The sequence below is a fragment of the Rhinichthys klamathensis genome, unplaced genomic scaffold, assembly GCF_029890125.1.
Source record: "Rhinichthys klamathensis goyatoka isolate OS25496 unplaced genomic scaffold, OSU_Roscu_1.1 h1tg000487l_1, whole genome shotgun sequence".
In the NCBI taxonomy this organism is placed as follows: domain Eukaryota; kingdom Metazoa; phylum Chordata; class Actinopteri; order Cypriniformes; family Leuciscidae; genus Rhinichthys; species Rhinichthys klamathensis.
The window spans coordinates 2361853-2389754 of NW_026606974.1; the positions used below are offsets into that span (position 1 = coordinate 2361853).

The window sequence follows — 27902 nt, forward strand, 5'->3', positions numbered from 1 at the left end:
CATTTATTTGACCATAGCAAAAGTAATTTTCTTACTTATGTTTATGTTTTTTATCTCTATTTTTTGTGTTTAATTAAAAAATAAAATCTGATATTATTTTAATCTGCAATCTGTTATTTAACAGTTTAGATAATTGTTTTAATGCTTCGCTATAACTAGCAGAAGACACCAACCAGGTTTAAATCCTAGTTCCGCAGATGGGGAAAGTTTTAGAACAATGCTATTCTATTCTATACTTTTATGAATTCTATTGAGAAACCTTGAGGAGAAAGGTGAAAAAAGACTGAGAGTCAGTGTTCAGAAATTATTCATTATTATTATGTTTTGAACTAGTTGTATAGCTGTGTTTTGCGGTGTGTTTGTTGTCAAACTCAAAAATTTATTTATTTTTAATTATTAATAATGGCATTATTTTATGTTAAAAAGTTAAGAAAATATTTTAGTTTGTCTTGTATATTCTTTTTATTAGATCAGATAACATTTTAATCTGTCATATGGTCATGTTATAATGTACCCCACCTATGGGGCATGTTGTCACAGTTCACTTCTATTCTTTTGGGGTAAATCAAGAAAAAAAGTATACACACACTGTATTAATGAAACAAACCCACAAAATTGTACTATACATGTGTGAAATGAATGAAGGAAAAAATAAATACTCTGAACTTTAGGTTTACACAAACTGAGTGTCAAAAAGCGTTAGGTTGTGCCCCGCTCTCCCTTATGACGTGCTTGATGAGCCAGACAGCGCTTTTCCACCGTTGGGCCAAACCGTACTGATTGCAACCACTTTATTTTACAGTACGTGCACTTACATGTATAAGTACTTGGTAGGTAACTACATAAGGTTAGGTTTAGGGTTCGACTTTCCATCTGTATTTCCTAATTATAAGAAAAGCCATTGTTTTACTCCGATATAAATTATACGTCATTTGCTTGGAGATGCAGTGAGAATGTTCCTACTGTAATGTAGCATTATCCACTGAAACCATTGTGTCAGATAACTGACATTTCCTGTCTCTTGTCACCTCATTCACAATTATTTCTATGGTGTCCTGACGCTTTCCTTTTACAGTAACTGATAAATATTCTGGAAAGATTTCAACATTTCTGAGAGGTTTTTCACCAGAAATACTCAACTGGTTTAGCATTCCTGAAAGCAACACACACAAACGGCACTGCAAGCACAATCTAGATCACTCCTTTGAAGAGAAGGAAACTTCTGGTAAAACTCTAGACGATTTCTAGTATTTTCTAGTCTATTTATTCCTTCTAAAAAAAAAAAAAGATATTTATGGCAGCTGATAAGGACTGGTCCCAAGGCCACACAAAAAAGGAAAATTGTAATATAATTTACTAATACTCATGTTTTCCATACATGTACGACTTAATTTCCTAAGAAGAAACTTGGATGACCACTCTGTTCTTTTCCATGCTGTTTCAATGAATGGGGGTCTGAAGTTTTCAAGTATCAAAAAGTATGCTAAACCACCATAAAAGTATAGTAAATGCAATGTTTGTTTCCTGAACAAATCATTCTTTTGATTTGGATCTTTTTGGGACAGATCCAGTTCACAAAACCAGTCTGATACAGTCTCAGGTTTAACTCACTGATGCAGGATATATACCAAGGATATATAGCAAGAATCTGAATGTGAACCAGTTTCATCGTAGTCTTCAGTCCACATTCACTGTAACTACAAAGAGCACCTAGAAATCTTTATAAACTCTTCTTTTGTCTTCCACAGAAGAAAGTCAGTCATACCGGTTTGGAATGACATGGGATTATTTACAAGCTTAAGTTGCTATGTCACGTTTCCCTATCATTCCGCTGGCTTGTAGCATATTTTATAACCTACTCAAGTTGCATAAATGCAAATCAGCTTACTGTAAGTTATACTAAATTATTATGCAAGAGTACAACTCAGCATTCAAAATGAATAGTATTAATACCACACCATCCTTTCAAAACACGTTTGTTAATAGAATGCATCATACCAATAACATAACATCTATAAATGACAAGTGGATCCAAGGTATTTTTATTACAAATTATTATTCTTACATTTTATATAAACATTATATACACAAAACAAGGCACAAAAATGTGCAACATTTTTACGAAGACAAACAGAGCGGCTCTCTCCATTCTTCTGACCTTAAATAATACTGTGAATTCACATAAAATCTTTCTATTGAAATCCACAGACACATACACATGTAAAAGTGGTCACCAGATAACTTGGGAGAGAATTAATTTATGCCTTGGTACAAGGTGTGCATTAGGTTGATAAATAAGCTTGGTTTTACAGTGCTTTTTTTGTCCTTCATAAATTAAAAACGTACAAAAATATATATAACAAGCATTGCGTTGTTAAGGAAGAGTCTGAGATCCATAAAACGGATGTTCTGAATGCAACAATAGAAAACATACAAATAGTATCAAAAGATGAAGACCTAGAATCTCAAACCATCCAAAACAGCCCACTGGTAGAAAAAGAAACTGCCCTGAGCAAGTCCAGTAACCAGCCATCATCACCCATCTGAGCTGGCCATGAGCAGCACGAGTTGTGTTCTACCCACCGAAACCGATATGGTGCCTCATCCCACCAAATGTGTATCAAATCAAACAAAAGTGCTCAGGCCCTGTGCCAGCTTGGGTCCCTGGGTAACAGTGATTCCTCTCAGTAGTGCAACCTGCAAAAATAAATATGAATATAAACATACACATTTACATGCATATAAATATATATATATTTTTTTATAATAATATATTTGTATATAACTTATTTATATATACATAAGTTAAAAATATAGTTTGGGGCTGATCTGAATATACGTATGTGTATATATATATATATATATATATATATATATATATACACACACAATCCATTATGTGAATAGTCGACATGCATACATACCGTTTCCTAGGTTTTACTTCCCACCCATCACGACATTTAACAAATGTAATATCTTGCCCTGGCGAGATCTCAGTCTCTTCAGCACAGAAGGTGAACCTGTGAAAGAAACAATTACAACTTTAACGAACACCACTAAAAAAAACAAGTGTAAAGCGAGTCATTCCACAAATTCGCAACCAATAAGCTCCAAGACTTACTTCTTCTGCGTTTCTCCTGCTTTGACTCTGATCCTGCGAACCTCCAAAACTTTTTTGTCCGGTTTACTCGACCAGGACCAGAACGATGACTTGATGTGTTTCAATACGGACGACCAGGAATCGGAAGGACCTTCCCAGCGAAGTGAAATTTTTAGCAGGTCACCGATGTCATCTTCCGTGAAGACGAGAAATGTGTTTGTGAGGTTCAGACCAACTCCTTCAGCACTGTGAAAAGAGAGAAGCCAGGTCAGATTTGAACCTTGCTTTCACATTCAAAAGAGCCCATATAAATGTTTACCAGATAATTGGAGAATATTTCTGCAATATAATCTTAATCATGAGCTGCTTACTAACATGTCTACGCTGAGGTTATTGGTATCATTATGGGATCCGTGTAGTTTGACGTAGAAAGTGGGATCTGAATCTGCATTCTTCCTGTCGAACACATGCATCTTCATCTGGTAGTGGTAACCTGTAGAGAAAATAACCAGTTTAATATTGCAACAAGCAAAGTGACTCATCATTACAGCATGTGACTTTGAAAGGACACTATAATTACTTACCGCCAAAAGGCGTGTCCGCGCGAGTCTTCAGGTACATCTTGCTGTTTCTCCTCTTCCGCATTTTCTTGGAGTTGTAACCAATGCTGTTGCAGCGGTTCTTCCTGCAGCTGAGACAAATTCCCTTCTTGAAGCGATCAGGGCCGGTACATTGAAAGGCGTAGCTCACGTGGTCCTTGTTCATGAGGGAGTCCACAAAGAGATGCACTGCCCGCTCATGCTCACACTTCATGACTTCCACAAAGTCTGTGTGGTGACAAGACAGATGTGGTAAAATGATGGTTGGCAACCATGAAAAGAGTTGGAATTTGCCAAAACAGCAACAAAACTGAAGTACTTACTTCCTGCAGCAGCAGTGGATAGCACATCTCCTAAAGAACAGCCTGGCTGTACATCCCCACCATTGGGATATATATCAATGTGCCCAATTGGCTCCTGGATCCCAATACTGACTCCCAAAGCTCCCCGTGTGTATGTGTGCAGGACATCGACAAAGTCTGCATCATCCGGAGAAAGCCGCTTATGGGACTCTGTCCCCTCGAACATGGGGCCAGCTGGATCTAAACCTGTTCAATAAGGACAGAGATTTAGATATTTAGGCCTCAATGACTGTGTGCAAAAAGACTAAGCAATTCCAAAGCTTTGTTTCAAAAAGTCAAGATGTCCTTAATTTAAAACAAACAAAAAAAACCACCTCACCAGTTATACGTCCAATATTTCCTTTTACAAACGTTCCAGCATATCCAGCAACATGAGCCCCAAGACTGTATCCAATCACGTGCACGTCCTCAAGCTGTAGCTTCTCTTCTTCCTATCAAATAGACATACATTCAAGTTTTATTATTATTACTATGTTAATAAATATTAGATAGAATAATATAATTATTTGTCTTATTTATTTGTAAACTACATTTTAAACTCTACAAATTATTAAAATGAAATAGGCAAAATATTTATTTGCTTGCTTCGTCTAACTAAATTCAGAAGGTGAAATGTTCTAAAAAGAAATGACTATCCAATAGGCAAACTTCTAAACAAAATGTAAAATGTGCAATAAAAGAAAATACTTTTATCTGAGGGAACAATGTTTTAGACGCCACAAGGCTGATGACATGTAAAAAAGTCATTATGCTTTTTGCACATGATTGCTGTGCCATGCTCAGTGCCAGCTGGGGCATCCGTGTGTGTGTGTGTGTTGGGGGGTTATTAAGTTCAGCTGCTCATTTACACTGCTTGCATCTTTCCTGTGTAAAATACCCAAGAGTCTAAGGAACCCAGCTTTGATGCATGAATCTGTTTTGTTCCATGAGAACACCCATAATGCCATGGGGTAATTCCCAACATCTCAAACAACAAAAAAACTAAACAGACCCATCTGGAAAAGACAAATTGTACTTCACCAGGACATCTGCTGTCCTGAGAAAAGATGAATAATACCAACAAAGAACCAATGTATAAGGCCACAAGCAGAGTTTTCACGGTTGCCAGTTCTCTCAAATGCACACAAAGAGAACCAAACACACCAAGCGGGATGTATAATATAGACGTACCTGGAGCCAGTCCAAAAGGGTAGCGACGCTCTGCCCAACCCGGTGGGTATGGTTGACGGCATCAGGGTAAAGTTGGTGGGCCAGTCCCAGCCAATCGACCACCACCACATTAGCCTCAGACTCTCGCCTCTGAACAGCAGCCACCAGCTTGTGCATCCAGTTCTCAAACATGCCACTCATCTGTAAAAGATAACACACCCTTTACCAAACCAAACCAGCAAAGATCCAGCAATCACGTGTGAAATTCCAATATTAGCTTTACACCTGAGAAGTGAATGTATTGCTAGTTGCTACACTAAAGAAAGTTTCTGGTAAACCTTTCCTGTAGCTCAAACAGTAGAGCGTTGGCGCTTGCAACGCCAAGGTCATGGGTTAGATTCCCAGGGAAAGCAAGAATTGCAATGCAAGTCACTTTGGATACAATTTCTGCCAAATGCATAAATGTAAATACATAAACCTCAATCATTGCTTCAAAGATAAAATATTTGGAACCTTCTGAAGATTAAGGCTGTGGAGGCTTTGGTGTCAAAATCTTTAAAAGTCGAATCCAATATTAAAACCATAGGCAGATTACATGACAATCTGGAATGTCTCACCGTCCAGCCGTGGATGATCAGAATGGTCTTGACTGTGGCATTGAAGCCACACTCCTCAATGCTTTCCTTTTTCCCAGGTTGGAGGTAACAGCCGTCGTCATCAAGATCAAAAGACTTTCGCATGTTGTACTTGATTCGGTCATGAAGTTGCACAGGATCCAAAGAGAAGTTGTCTTTTGCATCATCTAGAAGGAGGAGTAAAATGATGAATTAGGTTTATGTAAAATCTCTAAACTCTACATGTAATATTGGAAAAATAGTGCTTAAGGCATTTCAAAGAGCTTAATTGTTTCATAAGGTGTTGAGCTCGAGTTCATTCATGGCAAGTCTTGTGACAACATCTCGTTTTAATGACTAGCTTGAACAATTGAGCTACTGTAGAGAGAGCAGAACTTGTGTTGAACCAGTTGACCATTATAAGAATGCCAAATATAGTCTTGATTTGGGATGTAAGAGTTTACAAACAGTCCACGCAGTTTCAGGAGGATGAAACCATGGTCTTCCTTCCCTTACTTGGGCTGAAAAATTACTGGAGTGTTGAAACACAATCAGTTTAACCAATTAGAAATGAGCTACAGGGGTGAAATCACATACATGATCACAATCCTCCTGAGGTGATAGAACTTGTACGTCTGTGTAAATCGCATCTTTGTATTACAAGACTAATGCTTACAAACAGGGGGTCTTTTGTTGTTAGCTTATGTTTTGGTGTGTATGTAGTAGCTGCATGTAACGTTTTTTTTTTTTTTTGGTTTTATTTGTGGTAAAACCGCATGGTTAATTTTCGTAAGGTGTGTGTATGCGTGTATACACAGTGAACATTTGAAGTGGATCAAACAAGTTAATCAAAGTTGTCCTAAGACAAGAACAGGTATTGTTCAAAATTCATGTATACTTTGATGAAAGGTTTTGATCCACTTCAAATGCTGACTACTGTATATATACACACACCTTACTAAAATTAACCATGGTTTTACTACAAATAATTAAAAAAAAACATGTTATAGTTAAACCATGGTACCCACAAATTAACCATGGTTTTGATATAGCCTACTAATACACTAATTTTATAAAAATTTGTGGTAAAACTGTGGTTATGGAAATGGTAATTGATCCACTAAAAAACATGGTTACCACACTTTTACTATAATAAAACCATGGTTAATTTTCATAAGGTGTGTGTGTTACATACAGTTCATGTTTAAAACTTACTGTTTACTTTACATTTATAAAATGTGGTAATTTTACAACAAATCGAGCAAAAACAAGGAGTAACACTTTAACAAATTATGTTAAGGCGCTCCCCGGTATTCCAAACATTGTTCGCAAACGTTAAGCTAATAATTGTTTTATTTGTTTATTTTTAAATCCACCGCTCGTGCAAGTCGTTTAAAAGTCATAAGTTATAGTTTTTTCAGAACAAAGTCACTGCGGTCGACAAGACAACGCGGCAGACCGTTGATAAAACGTGGACTTATCTGGGCGTTTTTTTAAAGGGCACATCCCAAAGAAAGTGGATTGTCCGGGTTTTGCTTTTGTGATTCGCCGACACGTCAAAGAAAGCGGACATTTAAACTTTCATGTCATTCTTTTTTTTTTTTTATTGACAGGTTCATTCACGTAGCTAGTCCTTTTGAGAATGTGAGAAAAACGCGTTTCTCTAACTTACAGTTTGAATGAAATCGGGACTGTTGGCCATTGTCCGCGAAGAAAATGATTATAAACAGAAAAGCTTCAAAATATAAATCAATGAGGAATTTCTGCACACTAAAGTAAACGCTTAGTATTAAAAATCCGTTAACAGTAATTATTTAGTAAACTAAAGACTTAAAAGAGCTATCTTACCTTTCGAGTGAGCGTTCTCGCCGGGCGCAGCAGCTATGGCACCGAATGAATGGCACAGGATAAAACACAAGCAAATTGCAATTCTTATTGATTTTTCTACCATAATGTTTAGAGCTGTAAAATACTTTCGTTAATCTTTTGACAAACTTTTGTAACTGAGGACGTTTTACGAATTAATCCTTCACTGAGAGGTGCCAGGAAAGTGTATGAACCTGTATCAGGTTGCTCATTAGAGTTTTAAATAGTTTTTTTCAGTCATCTGACCATCGGCAGATATCTACGACAAAATTCTTTCTCTCTAATTGGTCAAGCCCCTGCGTCTACGGTGAGGGCGTGGCATATACGTTTTGAATGAGTTGTAAGTTTGTCAAAGAGACTGGCACACATTCTTTCTCACGCAACTGTTAACCCTATGCCTCCCGGGTCTCGTGCTGAGGTGCTGCTGACTGACGCACGGGGCATACCAACGGTTAACGAGCCATCAGCACTGCACATGACTGTGCTTGTTTACAAATATAGACAAACATGCGATGTTTATGTTTCAAAGTCTATTGGGGCAATTGTTGTTCAGATTTTACAATGTAGGGGAGACGGGCTCTTTCTAGGTTTTGGATAAATGTTTGTTGTTTGTTATTTCAAAAACGATGTTCAAAACCGTCCTGAATTCTGTCACGCCAAACTAAAATTCCAATATGATATAGTACATTTTTATATAAAAAAATATTTGTAAACTTTTTTTGTGTAAATTGTACTGAATTTATGTCAGTTGCGTTTTATCGAGTTTTTACCCGAAAATGTTGAATTTCGCTTTTGAGAATATTCTTTTTAGGCGAGAAGATTAAATATTATCATAGGCTATTAAAAAACGATTTTCCACATTAACAACACTTCTTAACTTGATTATTATTAATCTTCTCAATAATAATAAGTAGGACTATTCTCTTTGAGATGTCAATGAATATTCAATGAAATATCTTTTTTTTTCTAGGCAGTAATGTTGGAAATATTCATTAGGTTATATGTTGTCAACACTTCTGAACCTTCAAAAACAAACCTTCTCTGAGAAATATTCACTGGGGTAAAGTCACAGAGACATTCATTGAAATTTCCAAAATATGTAGCTACCTGAACATTCACAAGTTGTTTAGGCTAAAAGACTAATTTCTTCATAGAACAACAAAGGTTGTATGCGATTAAACATTACAGGGCAACTATTGGCCAGAGGTGTCAAGATGATAACCTTTGTATAGATGATTTTGGCAAACATAAAATTAGAACATAGCTACTGGATGTTGGTGAAATCCAAGTAGGTCATATAAAAAGCTTGGCCCCCTCCCTCCATTTATATAGTGGATTCTCTTTTAGAAAACGCCCAGATGAAGCCTGTGCATAGGACAAGGGCTGCATACTAAAGAGCTATAGAGCTTAACAAAAACACATTATTCACCGGCCACTTTCTGTCTGTGGCATAGAAGTTGGGCATTTGGACACGTTGACATCAAACACATTGACCTAGTAACTTAGTTCGTGTTTCATCAAATGGAAGAAAAAAAGACTAACCGACTATACATTTCCTGCAACAGTTATGCTTTAGGCTTAATTGTATCTCATGCAAGCTTATAGAATGTGACAGATATGAATCTGTGCACCAGGTTTATTATAGTTAACTAAAACTAAAACCATATAACATTTATTTTTTATTACTTGAAATAAAATAAACATTAACTGAAATAAAATAAAATATAAAAAAATTTAAACTTATTTTATTTTAGCTAGTTGCCAAGACAACATTTCTCATTTTAATTTAATTTAACTTGATTTAGCCTTCTAACTAAAACTTTTTTAAAAACTATATAGACATAAAAAACGATTAGAAATGACACACAACAAAACAAAACAAAAACACACAATAAAATTACCAAAACATTAACTAAAATTTAAATAAAATGGAAAATATAAATAAAAACTCATTGAAAATATTAATACAAATTATAATAAACTCTGATAATTTATCAAATAGATAAATAAAAAAATCTGCAATTCTATAACATTGCACAACATGCTTGTTTCAGGGGGATATATTGCAATTTGCCCTGTTATGTACATTTGGGTTAGTGTTACAGGTCAATTTACAAACCTGGATAATTCTATTTTCCCCATTTTCTTTAAAATTGTGGGTATTTAGCACTCACATTTTATTTTAGAGCAACAAACAGAGTTTTAAAGTTAGGCTACTAATCCTTGTTTCATGCAAGGTTTTACTCTTTGGTAAATGGCCTGGAAAGTGAACACTGAAGGCCTATTGAGTTTCAACACATAATACAATCCAGATTTGCATTTCCTAAAGGACAGCAAAAGAAAAGAGTTAAACTTTCGGTAAAATTATAGTTTCACACAGTCATGGAAAACTTGGAAATATGGGAGAATTTTAAAATTGTGAACTCTATGTCACGCAAATGATTAAAATATTGAAAACCCATAGATGTAATATAGCATATAGCCTAGATATAAACGAGGTTCTATAAATTTAAATTATTTGGCTAAATAATCTAATTTAAGACTGAAATAATCTACAAAACAAAACTTGACTTAAAACTTTATCACTTTGGGTTAGAATATATTCCGAATATATTCTAATCTTTAAAAAGAAATAAGGATTTTTATATACACGATCTTTATATCACATGGCTGGCTTTCTGTCTGCTCTGACTGTGTAAAGATCTGTGCCCTCTTTTAAATCCGATTTTACGAAATTTCCTGGTTGGTTTATAGATGTGCATTCATTAAATAATTATTTTGATATTATTTTGAGTTTTATATCACAAAGTAACACAAGCATTAATTGGGTTTTGCAGACGTTTTACATGTTTAACACAGAACCGGAAATCGTTTTGTTGTTAGTGTGACGCGTCGAGACGCGCGAGCTGTGAGGAGGAGCAGGTGATCAGTTACTATGGCAGCTCCCACTGCATTAACAGTAAATTATATTAGAATACAGACTTTAACATCATATTTTCAGCATTGTCGGCGATCAAAACGATGGATTAACCTGAAAACAGTCAACCGGAGAAGCCCTTTTTGTCAGTCACTGAAAAGGTTAGGACTGTATTTCCCCCCTGGTTCAGATATACAAAGGTTGCATGCGTTTATAAACAAAGCACGCGTGTTTTCTTACCGAGCAGCACATAACATGTTTTTGTTTAGCCTGTATCCATACAAACAGGGCACACAGGGCATATAGTCATTGTTTCAGAAGGGTCATTCATTCGGCAAATACATTTCGTACGTTTGAATATTCCGCCACCATGTGGGTGTCATAGACACTGTCTACGGATACTCAAGCAGGTTTTTAAATACATTTGGATCATGCATTATAACTGGTTTAATTTAGTGGATACCTCTTCCATATGTCTTGCGCGGTGTATTGTTGTTACATATGTTATGTTTGTCACATAGATATGTTGCCACTGTGGTCTCAGGGACAGAACTTGCTCGGCATATCCATAAAGAAATCCAGAGTGATATAGCAAAACTAGTGGCCCAAGGCAACAGGAGACCCCATCTGAGTGTTATCCTGGTGGGAAATGATCACGCCAGCCACACTTATGTGAGAAACAAAACCCGGACGGCTTCACTGCTTGGTGAGCAAAACACAAAGTCAGCGTAAACTTCAGCATTTTAAAGCAGTGGTTCTCAACACGGGACAAGTGGGCCTGTCAAATTTACAGGAGGGGGAGGCCCCAATAAGTCTTATATAAGGCAATATTTATCACAAATGATTTATCCGTGCTCAACTGCACATCATTATTTTTTACAATTCATGTGCCCTCATACTTAAAATACCCCCCCCCCCCCTCCCTCTTGCAGCCACATCTTAAAAATGACTAAAAAATATTGAGTCAAAAAGTTTGAGAACCACTGATTAAAAAAATTTGAGTGCTTTCAAAAGTAGACAACTTTATCTGCATTTACGCTTATGTTAATTTTGGATGTTTGAAAATAGAATGTTACATGAAGTCACTGTGATTTTACATTACAATATGATGCATATTTTCACTAATGTCTTTTTCAAATGTATGGAAGAAAATGAATGCCAAAGTTGTTTGAAACAAAATGCTTGTTGAATTGCACTTATTGATAAAAATAGGCATTGCATTTTTATGGGCTGAAATTCAACTGGGTCGTATATTCAATTCAAAATATTTCACACACATTTTCATTATAAAAAATTCAATAATCCATATTCACCTTTCAGATTTCATTTGCATTAATTTTCCATTTCCATTTTATTTCGCTTTTACAAATTCACTTCCAGAAATTCAGTGGTTCAAACTCGACAGAAAATTCAGCATTGCACATCCGGGAACAGCAGGTATAGCAGTAGAGTACAGATGCATGAACTCCATCTGCTGTTAGTCCATCTCACCAGCAGGTGGCGCACATGTTGACGAAGACCAAAGCAACAGTTAGAGAGAGTCATTCATTTACAAAAAAGGATTTACAGAAATGACCAAAGCCCGTCTACGGAAAGCCTTGGCACTTCCTATTAGCCCCATTGTGTATCATATTGGTTGCAGTTCCATTAGAATTCCACTGGAGGTGATCGCGGGCGAGTGCAGAATGAATGGGAGTCTATGGGGCTAGACGGCTAAATGTATCTCTTTCTCCTGCTTGTCGTTGAATCAACATAGATTTTATTGTTGATTCCACAAGTTCAATATAGATTATAGACCAAAAGTCGAATAAATGAGTACTTATGTCCTTTCGATTTCTTACAGGTTGGGCCGTTGTTGGCCGAAACACGCTAGCATTCTGCTATTATGTGACGTCATCACATTTTTGAACGGATTTTTAGAACAGATAAGTGAACTTAAAAATGCAGTTTTCAGCTCAGTGTATTATCTTAGTCCCCCCTTTTGAATGCAACTTTCAGGTTACTTGACAAAAAATTACATCCTGAGAAAAGTGGATTTCTGGGGGTGAAACTCCATAGACTCCCATTCATTCTGCACTCGCCCGCGAGCGCCCCCGCATGGACAGAGACGTGTTACTGCAGCCAGTTCAGAACCCGGAAGTAACCAAAGAGTGCCAGTTCTCTCCTATTAGACATTCTCTGAAATGACTCAAACGGTAAGTATATGTGATGATTATCACAGTTTATGATTAAACAGTTTATTTTACGAAAGTGCGGAAGACCGAGAGTGTTTAAGGTGCATTCATATTAGGGTGCATTCAAATGCAAGCTCGGGTAATTCAATGCATTTTTTTTTTGTGCAATTCAACAAGCTTTTTTCTTTCAAATACATTTGCCATTAATTTTCTTCCATACTAATGGTACTTGTTTAAAAGGCATGTCAAGCAGTACAATCTCCAGGCCATCATCAGTATCTCAGGATGAGATGTTGGAATTGATTGACAAATTCAACAGAGAAAAAAGCATCAGTGGGTTGCTGGTTCAACTCCCTCTTCCAGGTATTATGTGAAACTGCTAATGATAAATAATTGTTCAGTTATTATAAACAAACAAAAACTAATGGTGAAAGTGCTACAGTTATTGTCATGGACTAGGACTCTTATTTTGGTATATTGTTGTGATTTGTTTAGTTCCTATTTCTCTGCTCCGTTCTGTTTTGGTTACTGATTAAGTCCTCGTTTGTTTCTATGTTACGTATGATCATCACCTGTCAGTCATTTAGTTCGTCTTGTATTTAAACTCCCTGTTTTGTTTAGTCCCTTGTCGGTTATTATCTTATGTAAAGTGTTGTGTTATTAAAGTCTATCCGTGCGTGTTGCTTTTCCAAAAACGTTACAGTTATTTCCTTTGGTATAATAAAAACAGCATGCTGAATTTATCTGGTTCGGATTTGCAATTGTAATAAATTTCTTGAATGTATCTCTGTCAGAGCACATCAACGAGAGAGCCATATGCAATGCTGTTGCCCCTGAAAAGGATGTTGATGGATTCCACATAGTAAACATTGGGAAACTCTGCTTGGACCAGAGGTGCATGGTGCCAGCCACAGCAGCGGCAGTGTGGGAAATCATCAGAAGAACGGGTCAGCTTTCACAGAATTGAGATTCAGATTTTCTTCAAGATGTAAATACAGTCAGTTTCTCAGCCCTCTCATATTGCATCCCTAGCAGAGATGTTATTGGGCTGTATATGATTACATTAGTTAGCAGCAGGTGTAAAAACAGTACCTGATGTCCGTTTATATTACTTACACGTTAGAAAATATTGTTTTGCAATTGTATCTGTATTTTTAGGGTTTTACATGACATGGGCATTTGTGAAAAGTAAGTTAATAATGTTTACTCAAATTCTATGTCTTTTTTTTTTTTGTTCAGGCATTGAAACAGTTGGAAGAAATGTGCTTGTTGTTGGACGCTCCAAGAATGTAGGAATGCCTATTGCAATGCTTCTGCATTCGGATAGAAACCATGAACGGCCGGGAGGTGAGATTAGTGTCATTTCCATATTTTTATTTTGTAATTGCCTGCAGATAAACAGGTATTTTTTATTGTTGTTTTCCTATGAGTTTATAAATACATGTGCCGTGGACACACACACTCTTGAATTGTACTTGCAGTTTTGAAGCGGCAAGTAGCATCCTACAATTCATATTCCATGATACTTAGTCACCATGAAATCAATATATAATTTTTTTTTTATGGAATATTGCAGTAGTTATTATAAATTATTTATCTGTGCACATTATTATTATTATTAAAGTCATGTGTCCTCATAATCTTTAATCAAAATAACTTCCCCTGCCTCTTGCAACAACTTCTCTTCTCTTCTCTTCTCTTCTCTTCTCTTCTCTTCTCTTCTCTTCTCTTCTCTTCTCTTCTCTTCTCTTCTCTTCTCTTCTCTTCTCTTCTCTTCTCTTCTCTTCTCTTGTCTGATGATGTGTTTACTGGTATGAGGCCGGGACAACCTGTCACTCACATGAGATCACAGCAATGGCAAACTGCAATAATCCAAAGATCCAATCAATTCCTGATGGACAAAATCTTGCCCTACAGTTTTTCTTGTTCAAGAAGCCATTGCACTTGGATATATGGCACAATAGGCAAGAAAGACTATGGGTGCGTCTCAATCAACTCCCAAGCTCAGTAGTTAGGGCACTGATCAGGGAGTCAGTTACTTTGAGGACTAAATCGTTCACCTCCTAAAAAGTCCCACAATGCACCATGAAAACCAGGGAGCATCGATGCTCACTATGTTCCCTTAACGCAAGTTCTGAAGTGTAAAACACGTGAGCCAACTCACCACACATAATGACAAGCAATAGATGTTTTTTTTTAAAAATACAAACCAGCATAAACATAAGTCGATAGACAGGTAATGAACATAATCTAGCTAACATTTATAATTTATTTACGGCTGAAATGTTGCACGTATATGTAAAAAGCAAAGTATTTATCAGTGCTTTAAATAACATAAAACATAATGTCAGAAAGACATCAGTTCATAGATATGTTCATAATGCCAGTACTAGTGACAATAAGGACGTTGTCACGTCGCTGGAAATAGAGTCATCAGTGTCCTAATGTGTAGAGAGCAAGGGTCCTTACTCTCCTTACCAGTGCTCAAATTCATTAACCACTTAGGGAAGATAGTGAGCTGATTGAAACGCACCCTGCACCAACTTTCATTTCATGCCGGCTTTAATGATAACCTGACAAACAATAATTTTTCTTGTTACAAGATTCATGAACTTTTAAGTTAAATAAATTACACCAATAATTACATTTCCCAAATATAAGGCTGCAAAAGAAAGCTCTAGATGCCCCAGTTGCAATGAGATTTTTTTTTTCAAAGCTAGATTTTATGACTAGACTGTAGCATTGTTATTTATCAACCATGCTGGGTTTGAAAGTACAAGTAGTTACTGCAAACACTGATCATTCAGAGAACAGAACTGATCATTCTGCGAAAAGCAAAATGGTGTTTTTTTATTTAGCTGTTTTGTCATTGTGACGATTTCAAAAGGCACATTTTCAGAATTTCGATCAATAAACCAACAACCCAGTCACCTTGCTTGTTGAAGGGGAGTGAGATCCTTGCAAATGACAAATTCACAGAATGAACCCTGGATGTCGCCGCTGGTGATGCAAGCAGTCACATCATTACTATCAAAAATAAATGTTGACATTTTACCAGTAACCTGTAATAACCTTCTCATGCATTAATAGAAAACTAACCGGCGTTCATGCTTAACTATCTAGTTATATAATATATTATATAAACTAGATTTACACTAAGGTTTAATTTGTTAACATTAGTATCTATTAACAATTGTGTCTGTTAATAGTTAATGAACCATGAATTTACATGAACAAACACAGAAGAATTGTGTTTTTATTAACTAACATTAACAAAGGTTAATAAATGCTGTAAAATATATTTGTAGTTAGTTCTGTAAACCCTAATGCTCAAAATAATTAATTGGTTTGAGTAGGCGTAAACTTAAAGGAGAACTCCGGCGCAAAATGAACCTTTGGTCTAATAAAACATTGGTACCTAGTCAACCGTTCTCTGAGATTTGTTTTCATGATAATCGAATGTAAAGAGTTTTATCTCTAAAAACTGTTTAGCGTATAACGCTAGTAATGGGGGCATGTAATAAGTAAAAAGAAATCGCTAGTTTACAATCTGTAAGTGTACAGACCGTTTTTTTTTAAATGTCTATTATTTTGCAATGCATTGTACTAAACAATGATTAAAATATTTTAGATATTTATGCTTTAATAGTTTTGAGTAGTTTAAAAAAATAGATTTTACATAGAATTTTTTTTTATATTGCATCATCACTTACATTGGCATATCTCCAATAACATGGTCAGTTCAGGTTTAAACTCAAGTGGTGTTTAAAGTTTTAACATTTTTAAAATAATGCTTCTTGGAATAAAGGAAAAGGAGAGGAGATCCTTTTTTTTCTGTCTGGAACTGTATAATTGCTAGAAGGCAATCGTTTATTTAGATATCAAAGATTAAGGTTATGTTTGTGTAAGATGATTTCAACAGGTGAAATGCAAGGTATGCTTCAAATGAGTTGGGAAATCAATCATTTTGATTGTAGGTTTGTGCTCTAACATGTAAGAAATTCTTTACACAATCAGAGAAGCAGCCCTGAATAAGTTTTGCTTCCTTTTTATGTGTGACTCAGCCTTACAAGTAAAAAAGTGAAATTGTGATTACCTGAAAAACTTTTTTTTTGAGCAGATGAGTCCTGTGACAGTGATGACCGTTGCATTATAATTAAGATTGTAGTTATACAGTATAAGATGATTTGCACACAGTAGTCAATTCCACAGAATGAAACCTGCAATCAGCCAAATTTCAAAGCTTTTGGTTTATGTGGTAATATACAGTTACGCATTCTGGGAATGTCTGCTTAGGAATTTCGTAATCTTGCTGGTGGACAGAAACCACCCACCATTTACATTTTTTTTTAACCGAATATGTGTCATGAACCAAAACATTTGAAGTGGTATGAATTTCCTGGTGCCTGCACATAATTAAATGCCAATGAAATGTTTAAAACATTGATTTTAGATATAGGTGGAATGATGTGCACGGCAGTCAGATTTCAGATCATAACTACTGTATTTAACTAGTGAAAGTAGTATTTACTAGTGAAATCTGATTTTTAATAACAGGGGTTTGCTGAGATAAAGTAAAGTGATTAGTATTGTACTAGTCACGCCATGATCAACTCCATTTAAAATAAAACAGCTTTTATTAGGAAGATTTTTACATATTAAAGTGCCCCTATTATGTTTTTTTCTTCTTCAAATATTAGGCCTACCTTTCATGCTGTGTGTAACATAGCTGTTTGTGAATGTTAAAAGGTCTGCAAAGTTTTAAAGATCAAAGTGCATGAACACTAAAGTTATTGTCTCTTAAAAAGAAGAATCTATTCTGAACTGCCGATATGAGTCATCAGCAATTCCAGTCTCACTTCCTGTTACATACCTATGTAACAATGGAAGAGATTTGCATAGTGGCAGCCTATGGTCTTCAATGGCTATAGGACTGGGCCATTTGACCAATCAGAGCAGTGTAGGCCCGTGGAAAGGAGGGGTTTAAAGAGACTGAATCTTCTAACAACCCGGTTTCAGACTCTTTGAGAAATAAGATGATGTTTTGTTGTTGTTGTTTTTTTTTACCTTTCATGCATATAAATCTATTGTAAGAGACACTTTTAAAACAAAATTAGGAACCTTTAAAATAGGATCATAGGGGCACTTTAATGTGGAAAAATGGACTGCACTTTTAATGATTTGCCTAATACATATACACGAATGATGTACAGGAAACAAAGCCTACATTCACAATTATGATGTTCACATTAAGGCCTACTACAGTGCATTCAATGATGAAATAATTCTGATGTGTATATATCTCCCAGGTGATGCCACAGTTATCATGGCTCACAGATGCACTCCTCTACCACGACTGAAGGAACTTGCCAGTCTGGCTGACATTGTGATTGCGGCTGCAGGTCAGGTTTTTTTGTAATATTGCACGGCCATCTAGAATACTTGATTCTTATTGGTCAATAGCTGCATTCTGCGGTCAGAAATCTTTGTGTAATAGTAATTACTACTAAACTTTTTAATTTGTTAGTTTATTATTACATCTATGTATTTATTTAGTTAGTTAGTAGTCGTGTAATAAGTGGGATAATGCACTTTAAGCTGGTCATTATCTCAAAATAAACGCCTTCAGGATAAGATAAGAACTGTACTTTGTTGTCGTTCATTTTGTAATAATGACTAGCTGACTATATTATCCCTTGCTTAGACTTTGGTTATGTAACATTAAGTCAGATGTGCACTTATTTTTATAGAAATACAAAACCAATGAGGTTGGAATGAGTTTGAACATGATCTGTATTTTATTCAGAAATGTAGGCTATGTATAAATATTAATATTTTAATAAGATAAAGAAAATATTGTGTACTTTAGAGAATGTTTCTTTTTGAACAGCCTATTTAAATTTGTAACAACAGGTGTTCCTCACTTAATAACGGCAGATATGGTAAAAGAAGGAGCTGCGGTTATTGATGTTGGCATCAACCGCATGCAGGACCCTGTCACTGGTAAACTTCGTCTTGTTGGGGATGTGGATTTTGAAGGTATATGACACATGACTGCTTTAGAATTTGGTTCCATTTTTTTCTTAGAATTATTTAAATACTATTATAGCATTAATATTTTTGTCATTTTGTTATGTGCTTTTGTCATTTTAATTTAATATTTCTATTTATCTTTAATTGATTCTTATTTTAGTTTAAGTCATTTTAGTATTTCAACTTATTTTTTTTCAGTTACAGTGGATTTAAAAAGTCTACACACCCCTGTTAAAACAGCTGTTTTTTTGTGATGTAAAAACGAACTCGATAAATCATATCAGAACCTTTGCAACTTTAAAGGGGTCATGAATTGCGGAATCAAATTTTCCTTGATCTTTTGACAAATAAGAGGTCATTGTACAATAAAAAATATTAAGTAGCCTAAGTTTCAGAACTCCAAACTTCTTCATTAGTCCAAAAACAAAGCTCAGAAAACGGCTCGTTTCGGATTTTGTCACATTATTACGTCATAGTGCGATGAAAGACGGCTTCTGCAGAAGAAGATTAACGCTTACTTCTACATCATTGCCTCTTTAGCCCCGCCCACTTATTCACGCACGTCATGTAGTAGTAAATACAAGACAGATTCAAACACAGGATTACTCCAGCAACAAAACCATAGAGATGCCGCTGAGGATTACAAGACGTTTTGAAGTGGCCAAGTTGTGGAAAAACAGTCTTTGCATTGCCATCCTTGTGATCCTAACATTAAGAAAAGCATAGACGAACTATATTTTTAATGAAGTTCCTGTCAGATTACTTTTAAACAAAGACGGTTCGACGCAGGCTTTTCATAAGATGAAATCGCAGCGATGAGTCGACGATTACATTGAATCCGATAGTAATGTCGCAACACACAAGTGTGAGTAACTGTTTATTTTCAACCATGTGTCACTATTGCTTTGTCTGTTACGATTCTGTACTGAGTATTTATACTGTAGCGCCACAGTTAAACAGAATAGTTGTGGGATTTGCTGTTCTTTCCTTTTCTGCTGCATTTATTGGGTTAATGCATTGGATTATCGGATACGGAAGAAAGCACATAGAGGATGCTGCTTTTTAAAAATTATTTTGATCGAAGCCGTTCGCTGTATTCCTGAATAAAAGCTTCAGTGAGCGACATCTCCTGTTTTGTCATCAGTAAGACATTACAACATGTTTCATTACACGAGACTGGAAATGGCGATGTATAGCCTATAAGAATGACAGTGTGAAAAATATTGGTACATTCATTCATAATTCCGTTTATACAATACACTGTAAGTTATCATTTGTCAATAACTGTAGTAACTCTAAGTGGGCTATACTTGAAATTTTTTTGCCACAACTTATAAGGCACGTGTCATGTGCATAATATGTACTACAAATAAATGTTTCACATTGTTGACAAATGTTTCAACTATGCAACGAGATGTTTTTTGAACATCGTAACTAAGTTTTCAGAACAATTACACACGTGTAATGGCGGGAACGTTGAAAATTCGGCACACACATCAAAACGGAGTGTTTGAAAGACGGGGGCAAAAACAGGATAGAAAATAGCTATTTTTAAATAGCTATATTTACTATTACTAAATTATGTTGTAAAAAAAATATGATAACATCATAAGTGGACCTTAGAGAATATTATAAAATAAAAATAAAAAACCCTTCCAGTTCATGACCCCTTTAACGTAAATATGACAAGCTATGCAATGCCAATGAAAACCAAAGTGACACATTTCAGAGATAAAAGATAAAAAAAAGTAAAACTTAAAATCACCTAACTGCCTAAGCGAGCACACCCTTTTTTAGTATTGTGTATGTGGCTTCATGTGAAATAGTACATACCTGTCTTCACCTGAAGTGAAGGAAATAGGTGAGATTTGAACCATTCAAATTTTGTGACCCGTGAGTCAGACGATTTATTGGAAAGATCTGATATAAAAGGATTTGTCCATAAATTGGACTTATGGTGGATGTCAAGGTTTGCTGTCAATAACAATTAATAATTCAGACTTTTCCTCACACAAAGCTTTCTTCAAAAGGAAGTGAGAAAGTCAAATGGGCTTAGAAATGGAATGACAGAATTTCGATCATTTTTTTTGAGTGATTTATTCCTTTAAAATTAAGAAGGATTCTGTATGAACGTCATTCGATGTATCTAATATCATTTCTCAATCCCTCTAGGCTCTGTTTCGAGTTCATTGTGTGCTCGTTGGCTACAGTATTCGCTTAGCAACGCGATTTATAGTTTATTCTCTAGAAGTTTAAAAGAAATACTTGGCTCAGGCAGAGTTGTCAGTGTTATTTAAGACGTGGTTTGTTTTTTGTCTCTCTAATCAGCTGTGAAGGAGAAGGCTGGATTCATCACTCCTGTGCCTGGAGGAGTCGGCCCAATGACCATAGCCATGGTGATGAAAAACACAGTCACAGCTGCCAAAAACGCCCCAACATACTGAGCACACACAAAACCTATCATAGGTGGACAAGATGCAAGCACTTCACCGTCTAGATACTTTAATTGGCACTATTTGTCCATGTCTTGATTATAAACACAAGCCCCTGCAAGCTTCCCCTACAACTTCCTTCCCTACCCATCCGCAAGCTGTAACAGGCTCTTCTAGCTGGCTCGGCAGCCATGCATGTCTATGACACGAACTACACCCTAATTCTTTTCTTACCTCTGGAAAGATTAGAGAGATGCCTCCTCGCCGTTCCCCTTGCTACAGTGTTATTATTTTGCCGAGAAAAATGGGTTTTATCGTGCTTGTGTAATATTACCTCCCCGACTATGCATCAGTGGAGACGGATGTCTTTTAGAGTTTTGGTAGCACTTGATCGGCTGCTCAACAGGTGGCCTCATGGCAGGGTAATAGATGGTTCTCAGATATCCCACAGATGAATCTGTCCACACTGAGGGAGACGTGGGGTATTAAAGGATATTAACACGTTTTCTCAGGAAATTATTTTAACAATGTCATTTGAATTCAGAACAAGAAAATGGCAAAAAATAACAAAAGGATGCTGCTGTATTTAATATGCATTTATTCATCTACCTAATATAAGGTATTATTTATACATATTGTTTATTATGCAGAAATGGGTGTTTTTGTATATATAGCTCGTATTTATCATTTTTATCGCCATCAAATATGTAATATTATTTTATTTCTTTATTTATGGCATGTTCTTGTCATCAAACAGTTTCTTTATTATTATTCTTTTTTGTGCATTTTGGATCCTTTACATCCAGACTGCCAATAAAACAAAACATTGAATTAAATATATCTGATGCTTCCCTATAACATTTATAAGGTGGACATGTTTTGCCCTATAAAAAGGCTGTGAAACATAAAAATGCATTTAAAGTAGGGCTGTCAAATGATTAATAGTGATTAATCACATCCAAAATAAAAGTTTTTTTTTACATAATATATGTGGGTGCACTGTGTATAATTATTTTGTATATATATAAATACACACACATGCATGTATATTTAAGAAAAATATATTATTTATATATAAAATATTTATATTTATATAATATAAATGATATATAAATCTATATACAGTATATACATGAAAATATTTCTTAAATATATACAAGCATGTGTGTGTATTTATATATATAAAATAATTATACACAGTGCACCCACATATATTATGTAAAAAAAACTTTAATTTTGGATGTGATTAATCACGATTAATCATTTGACAGCCCTGATTTAAAGTAATGTCAAAGTAGTTTGTGCCAAGTTTTCAACTATACATGTCAACTAACTCTCATTAGAGTATTAGACTGTTAGGTTTGAGTTAGTAGAATCAGATGACAAGTAGTTGCAAAGTTACTTATAGCTAGAATCTCTAAAGTGGACCATTAAAACAAAGTGTTACTGAAACTGTTCTTGTAGCTTGGAAAGTCTAGGGATAGTTCACCCCAAAATGACATTTATGTCATCATTTCCTCACACTTAGGTTGTTTCAAACCTGTATGACTCGTATCTGTATCTGTAGAACCTGTATCTGTAGAACATAAAGGCCCAGTTTCTCAGACAGATCTTAGATTAAGCCACGATTGGGCTTTAGTTCAGTTTGGGCATTTAAGTAGCTTTTTTAAAACGTGCCTTAGAAAAAAAAAAAACTACTGATGTGCATCTTGAGACAAAACAATGGCACTGATATATTTCAAGATATGCCAGTGCAAGTTGCTTTCAGTTAAAACAGGTCAAACATGCATTTTAGTCTGGGACAATAGAGACTATTCTCTGTGAAACTGGCTAAAAATAAGATATTTTGGTTTGTCCACAAAATGGAAGCCAATTACAAAAAAATGGTTTGGTTACCAACATCCTTCAAAATATCTTTTGTGTTCTGCAGAAGAAAGAAGGTTTTGATGGACATAGGGGTGAGTAAATGATGATATAATTGTCACTTTCCCTTTAAAGTGTAACCTGAAAGATGAACAATAGGGTGAACACTTTTTTTGTGTGTGAAAACATTGCGATGGATAATGTCACACATATCAAATCCTCATCTAATTATAGTTTTTGTTTTATTTGATTAGAAGTTAGAGAAATCTAATTTAGTGTTACACGTAAACAGTGTGACACGTAACGTTCAATTTGCTGGTTAGACGGAAGTTACTCTTGATTATCTTCTAAAATCATTAAAATATTTGTTTAATCATTGCTAAATTGTGTCCTCCTACATTAATCCTTTAAAATAACAAATGACTGCTTTTCATTAAAAAAAAAAATGGTCAAACATTTTCAAGGGTCTCAAGGGTCTTGCCAATTTTGTGCGTCCAACAGCTAAATATGTCTAATTATTACCAGTAACAGTCAAATATAATGTAGAATGTAGTGTTTAGAAAGATAAAAAATGAACGAATTACTAATTATAATTAATAATAAAAAAGTAACACTCGGAAAAAACTTGTAAAATGGGATGCAGTACTTTTGGAATACCCCTGGCTATTTATTATGGTTCACGAGGGTAATGGAACATGACAGTCAGTAAAACAGATTTAACACTTAAAATAATACTTTGTATCTGTTATTAGACTTGTCTTTAATATCTCTTGTGCCAGTAAGTAAGAGTCTGTTTTTGCAGCTGCTGGCAAATATTTTAGTCACTGAAAGAAAAAAAAGATAAAACCAAAAACATGTCTGTGCACGCTGCTTGCCTGTGGACAAGGAAGTGATGCAGAGCAATACAGGTATGCCTAAAAGAGTCAGCATTCTCTGTACTTCCTGTAACCTGTTCAAATGATTGGCTACCATTAGTGACGAACAAAGGGATAAGGATGATATAAATTGTGAGGAAAAACCTTTCACCCGGAGAGCAGCAGAAGTTTGACGAAAGCCGAGCAGACCCAGAATCTCCAGTCAGATCGAATCAGTACTTGGGCCACAGCATGACACAAGTGGATAAAAGGGGTTTGCACTATCAGGGTGAGTCCGAACATACTTTTTAGGATCTTACAACAAATGTATTGTTTTCTAAAGACAATAAAGGTGACATTTATAGTAACTTTAATGTATTGTTAATACTCCACCAGTACTTGGATTGATGGTGTTAGTCCTCTTCTCTGGACTTGGAGACACTAAGGAGATTTCAGATGATGTGCTCCAATACAACACAACACATGGTGGTAAGTACCCCTAAAAAGATTATATCAATGTGGTAACACTTTAAGGTTCATTAGTTGATATATATTAACTAACATGAACTAAAAATGAGCAATACATTTGTTACAGTGTTTATTAGTCTTTGTTAATAAAAATACAGCTGTTCATAGTTTTCTCATATAATATTAACTAAGATTAATAAATGCTTAAGAAGTATTGTTCATTCTTAGTTCGTGTAATGAGCCATATTGTAAAATGATACCATAAATGTTTTTGGAAAGAAGTCCAAGTAAAAACAGTAATATTGTGAAATATTATTAAAAGACATTTTATATATTAATGCTTGTGTAGTCGTTCTTAATATTTCAGGTGCTAAATTGTTCAAAAGACTGTTATTTAATCTCATATCAGAACTTTAGTGTATGAAATATGCAAACATGTCATTTAAATGTGCATTGTGCCAAGATGCAGGTTCTTTGGCATGTGGACACAAGTCTAAATACCTATCAGTTAAACTCACAATCCTTTCACGTGTATCCAGTAAAACTGTCTGTGTGTGTGTGTGTGTGTGTCTATCAGTAGGTAGTGAAGAGCAACCACGGGTTTTGGCTATTCAAACGCCCTGCAGTGCAGAACATGAGGGATTCTGTTTCAATGGTGTGTGTTCCTACTCCACCGAACTGGAAACCCCCATCTGCCGGTGAGACCAGCCACCAAAATCAGCTCATCTATAATCATACATTAAAGACCACATCAATTTGAACCCTTGATTTTCTGGTTTATGTTTGTTTAATTAGCAAACTAGCAAGTTGCAAAGCTTGGGTTGTGGCTGTGATGTAAATACAGCCTTGTAGATTACAAAATGGAATGTTCCTTTGGATATGTCCCACCCAAATTTTCTTTTTATACTAAGAATCAACATACTGCTGTTATGTAAATAAAGCAGATCATTGGTGTATGTTTACAATAAAATACTATTTCAGTGTTACTTGCTATTTCTTTTGAACTGTTTTAAAGTAAAATTTGCTTCTTTTTTTTAGTGTGAGGACAATAATTCTAGTCAACAAGCCCATTTTATACTGTTCAAAATGATTCCTACATCCTGAGACCTTCCTGACAAACATGATTTTCACTGTCTTTAGGTGCAACAAGATGTACAGTGGTGTGCGCTGTGAACATTTACTTTTGGACAGCCACACGTTTTCAAGTCCTGAAGAACTCATTGGAATTAGCTGTGGTGTAGTTTTATTACTGGGAGCCATCATTGGACTGATGTACTTCTGCATACGGAAAAGGTAAAATCCGGAATACAGCCTTTAGTCTTGTATCATACAAATAACAAAAGCGTTGTTTATTTGCAATATTATTACGTAACTATAGCGCATTGCCATTCACTGTATGAATGATGATTAAATATTATGTTCTTGTACCTCACAGGTGTCGAAAGTCATCTCCACCCTACAAGAACTATGGCTCTGAGAACTCTGTTTAATTTATTGAGCTAGCTAGATATGATTAATGCTCTTAAATTTGGTACCAAGACCGGAAGAAGGACGAAACTCTTCAAGCAAGACAAATCAGACTGACATAGAGGCACAGCTCCCTCTAGAGGACAGAGCGAGAACGGCAAATAAACAGTGTGAAACGTAACGTTCTCCATGATACGACTTATTAATAGCAATCACAGTTGGAAAATGCAGGTTGTTCAACAAAGCAATTTAATATTAATTACACGCGTGCTACTCGATACTTGTAATTGTACTATAACATGGGCACTGTAACATTGGTTATCATTTACTTTTATTTAAAATGGTTAAAAGAAACTGCATGTAGAACTATTAATCAGATGAATTTCTGTTTATCCATAAGAAAATGTCATACGTTGCCTCAGTAATGAATGTACTGTGTAAGCGCACATAGGTAGGCTATTTATTTCACAACTATAAGCAGATACTGCTAAATATAATATGTAAACCATAATGTATTTGTATAACATGTTTATTTATTGACAGATTTGTATAAAATTTACTCCCAAAAATAAAAAAAATGAATGCAAATGTATTTTGTTTGAAATTACTGTTGTATTAATGTAGAGATTAAGTTTCTAAACTCTGCTCAAGCATTATTCACGTTAAACTCAAACATTGTGGGCAACAATTTACAATAACCGCATGCTATGAATCATTAGTTAAACAAATGGTTTACCCATCGACAAAAATTAGGTCAATACGAAAAAGACAACTAAATGGGCAGTTAACAATTTCAGGGACTTGTTGCGCCAAAGACAGAACAATTGTGATTTCGAAACCTAACGTTACTCTGCTTCTCTTTTAAATGAGACATTTCGGGAGTTTTATGCCTCTGTTCAGTCTACCGCTGGACGCGAATACAGTGTTGCAAGTTTGATGCGTCTCAGAGCAGGTAGGCTATAAACCGTCACATTACAAAATACAACATCATAAGGGATAAAGACTTCAAGTCAAGCAATGCCGCCTTTAAATCAGTTTTAAGGCGCTACAGGAAAAATGGAAAAGACACCAGCGTTCATCATCCGCGTAAGAAAAGTTTGGTTTGACATACAGCTAATTCATTTAAATAAATGACATGATTAGTTCAAATAAAGCTTTCCTTGTCACTGTCAGTGTTGCCTTTCATTCATAAATAATTTTAATAAATCCATGAATCATTAAGTTAGCTATATAGGCCTATGCTTAAGCAACGAGGGGACTGTAGACTTTAAAGAAGAGACGCTCATAGGTAACTCGCGCACGCATCTCTCTCTCTCTCTCTCTCTCTCTCTCTCTCTCTCTCTCTCTCTCTCTCTCTCTCTCTCTCTCTCTCTCTCTCTCTCTCTCTCTCTCTCTCTCTCTCTCTCTCTCTCTCTCTCTCTCTCTCTCTCTCTCTCTCTCTCTCTCTCTCTCTCTCTCTCTCTTCTCTTTCAGTTCTCTGTCTCTCTCTCTCTCTTTCTTGTCTTTCAGTTCTCTGTCTCTCTCTCTCTCTTTCTTGTCTTTCAGTTCTCTGTCTCTCTCTTTTAATAATGAATTTAAATAAATGTGATAATTCATTCAAATAAAAGCAATCCGATGGCTCTACTTTATTTTAAGCGGACTGAGTGCTAGAACTAACGAGCCGTAACTTAAGAAAATAACCGTCATTTTACACGTCTGTTAAAAAATTACATTGTAAACATCAGTTACAGCTTTAACTTCTTATTAACTTGGCAAATAACCGAGGTATAAGCGGGATAATCCACGGCTAGCCATGCATTAAAGGATTTTAATGCACGACCTTCTTCGCCTCTACGTCGTGCATTAAAATCCTTTAATGCATGGCAAGCCGTGGATTATCCCTTACTTATTGCTGTTTGCTGTTCCATGTTCCTGTCCTGAGTTTCTTTGTTTGCCCTGGATTTTTGTTTGCATTATTAAAGTAGTGCTTGCATGTGGATTCTCTCTCTGCTTCGTCCCTGCCTA

The 27902-nt window shown here is 35.5% G+C and overlaps 3 protein-coding genes across 3 annotated transcripts; 2 read left to right on the plus strand and 1 right to left on the minus strand.

The window, feature by feature from the left end:
* Nucleotides 1-2023: 2023 nt before the first annotated feature.
* Nucleotides 2024-7896, minus strand: lipg (lipase, endothelial). Its single transcript, XM_056237515.1, has 10 exons — nt 7673-7896; nt 5828-6012; nt 5232-5411; nt 4381-4492; nt 4023-4247; nt 3685-3927; nt 3476-3593; nt 3122-3346; nt 2925-3020; nt 2024-2697 (listed from the first exon to the last, which is right to left on the minus strand). Exons 1-10 carry the CDS (start codon nt 7773-7775, stop codon nt 2685-2687), a joined length of 1500 nt encoding a protein of 499 aa, XP_056093490.1. The 5' UTR covers nt 7776-7896; the 3' UTR covers nt 2024-2684.
* Nucleotides 7897-10566: 2670 nt separating this feature from the next.
* Nucleotides 10567-21989, plus strand: mthfd2l (methylenetetrahydrofolate dehydrogenase (NADP+ dependent) 2 like). Its single transcript, XM_056237516.1, has 8 exons — nt 10567-10768; nt 11129-11313; nt 13022-13144; nt 13576-13728; nt 14021-14128; nt 18091-18183; nt 18695-18820; nt 21143-21989. The coding sequence occupies exons 1-8, from the start codon at nt 10626-10628 to the stop codon at nt 21256-21258; spliced, it is 1047 nt and encodes a 348-aa protein (XP_056093491.1). The 5' UTR covers nt 10567-10625; the 3' UTR covers nt 21259-21989.
* Nucleotides 21990-24061: 2072 nt separating this feature from the next.
* Nucleotides 24062-25989, plus strand: epgn (epithelial mitogen homolog (mouse)). Its single transcript, XM_056237517.1, has 5 exons — nt 24062-24252; nt 24360-24452; nt 25009-25129; nt 25572-25724; nt 25867-25989. The coding sequence occupies exons 1-5, from the start codon at nt 24216-24218 to the stop codon at nt 25919-25921; spliced, it is 459 nt and encodes a 152-aa protein (XP_056093492.1). The 5' UTR covers nt 24062-24215; the 3' UTR covers nt 25922-25989.
* The last annotated feature ends 1913 nt before the right edge of the window (nt 25990-27902 follow it).

What these genes read in the sequence shown, in the direction of transcription:
- mthfd2l (XM_056237516.1), top strand. Translation starts at nt 10,626, where the DNA reads ATGGCAGCTCCCACTGCATTAACAGTAAATTATATTAGAATACAGACT. An exon ending in CATTGTGATTGCGGCTGCAG is followed by an intron (nt 18,184 to 18,694) that starts GTCAGGTTTTTT and finishes TTGTAACAACAG; the next exon opens with GTGTTCCTCACTTAATAACG. An exon ending in TGGGGATGTGGATTTTGAAG is followed by an intron (nt 18,821 to 21,142) that starts GTATATGACACA and finishes CTCTCTAATCAG; the next exon opens with CTGTGAAGGAGAAGGCTGGA.
- epgn (XM_056237517.1), top strand. Translation starts at nt 24,216, where the DNA reads ATGACACAAGTGGATAAAAGGGGTTTGCACTATCAGG. An exon ending in ATACAACACAACACATGGTG is followed by an intron (nt 24,453 to 25,008) that starts GTAAGTACCCCT and finishes TGTGTCTATCAG; the next exon opens with TAGGTAGTGAAGAGCAACCA. An exon ending in CTGGAAACCCCCATCTGCCG is followed by an intron (nt 25,130 to 25,571) that starts GTGAGACCAGCC and finishes CACTGTCTTTAG; the next exon opens with GTGCAACAAGATGTACAGTG.
- lipg (XM_056237515.1), bottom strand. Translation starts at nt 7,775, where the DNA reads ATGGTAGAAAAATCAATAAGAATTGCAATTTGCTTGTGTTTTATCCTG. An exon ending in CGAGAACGCTCACTCGAAAG is followed by an intron (nt 6,013 to 7,672) that starts GTAAGATAGCTC and finishes TCCTCCTTCTAG; the next exon opens with ATGATGCAAAAGACAACTTC. An exon ending in TGATCATCCACGGCTGGACG is followed by an intron (nt 5,412 to 5,827) that starts GTGAGACATTCC and finishes TATCTTTTACAG; the next exon opens with ATGAGTGGCATGTTTGAGAA.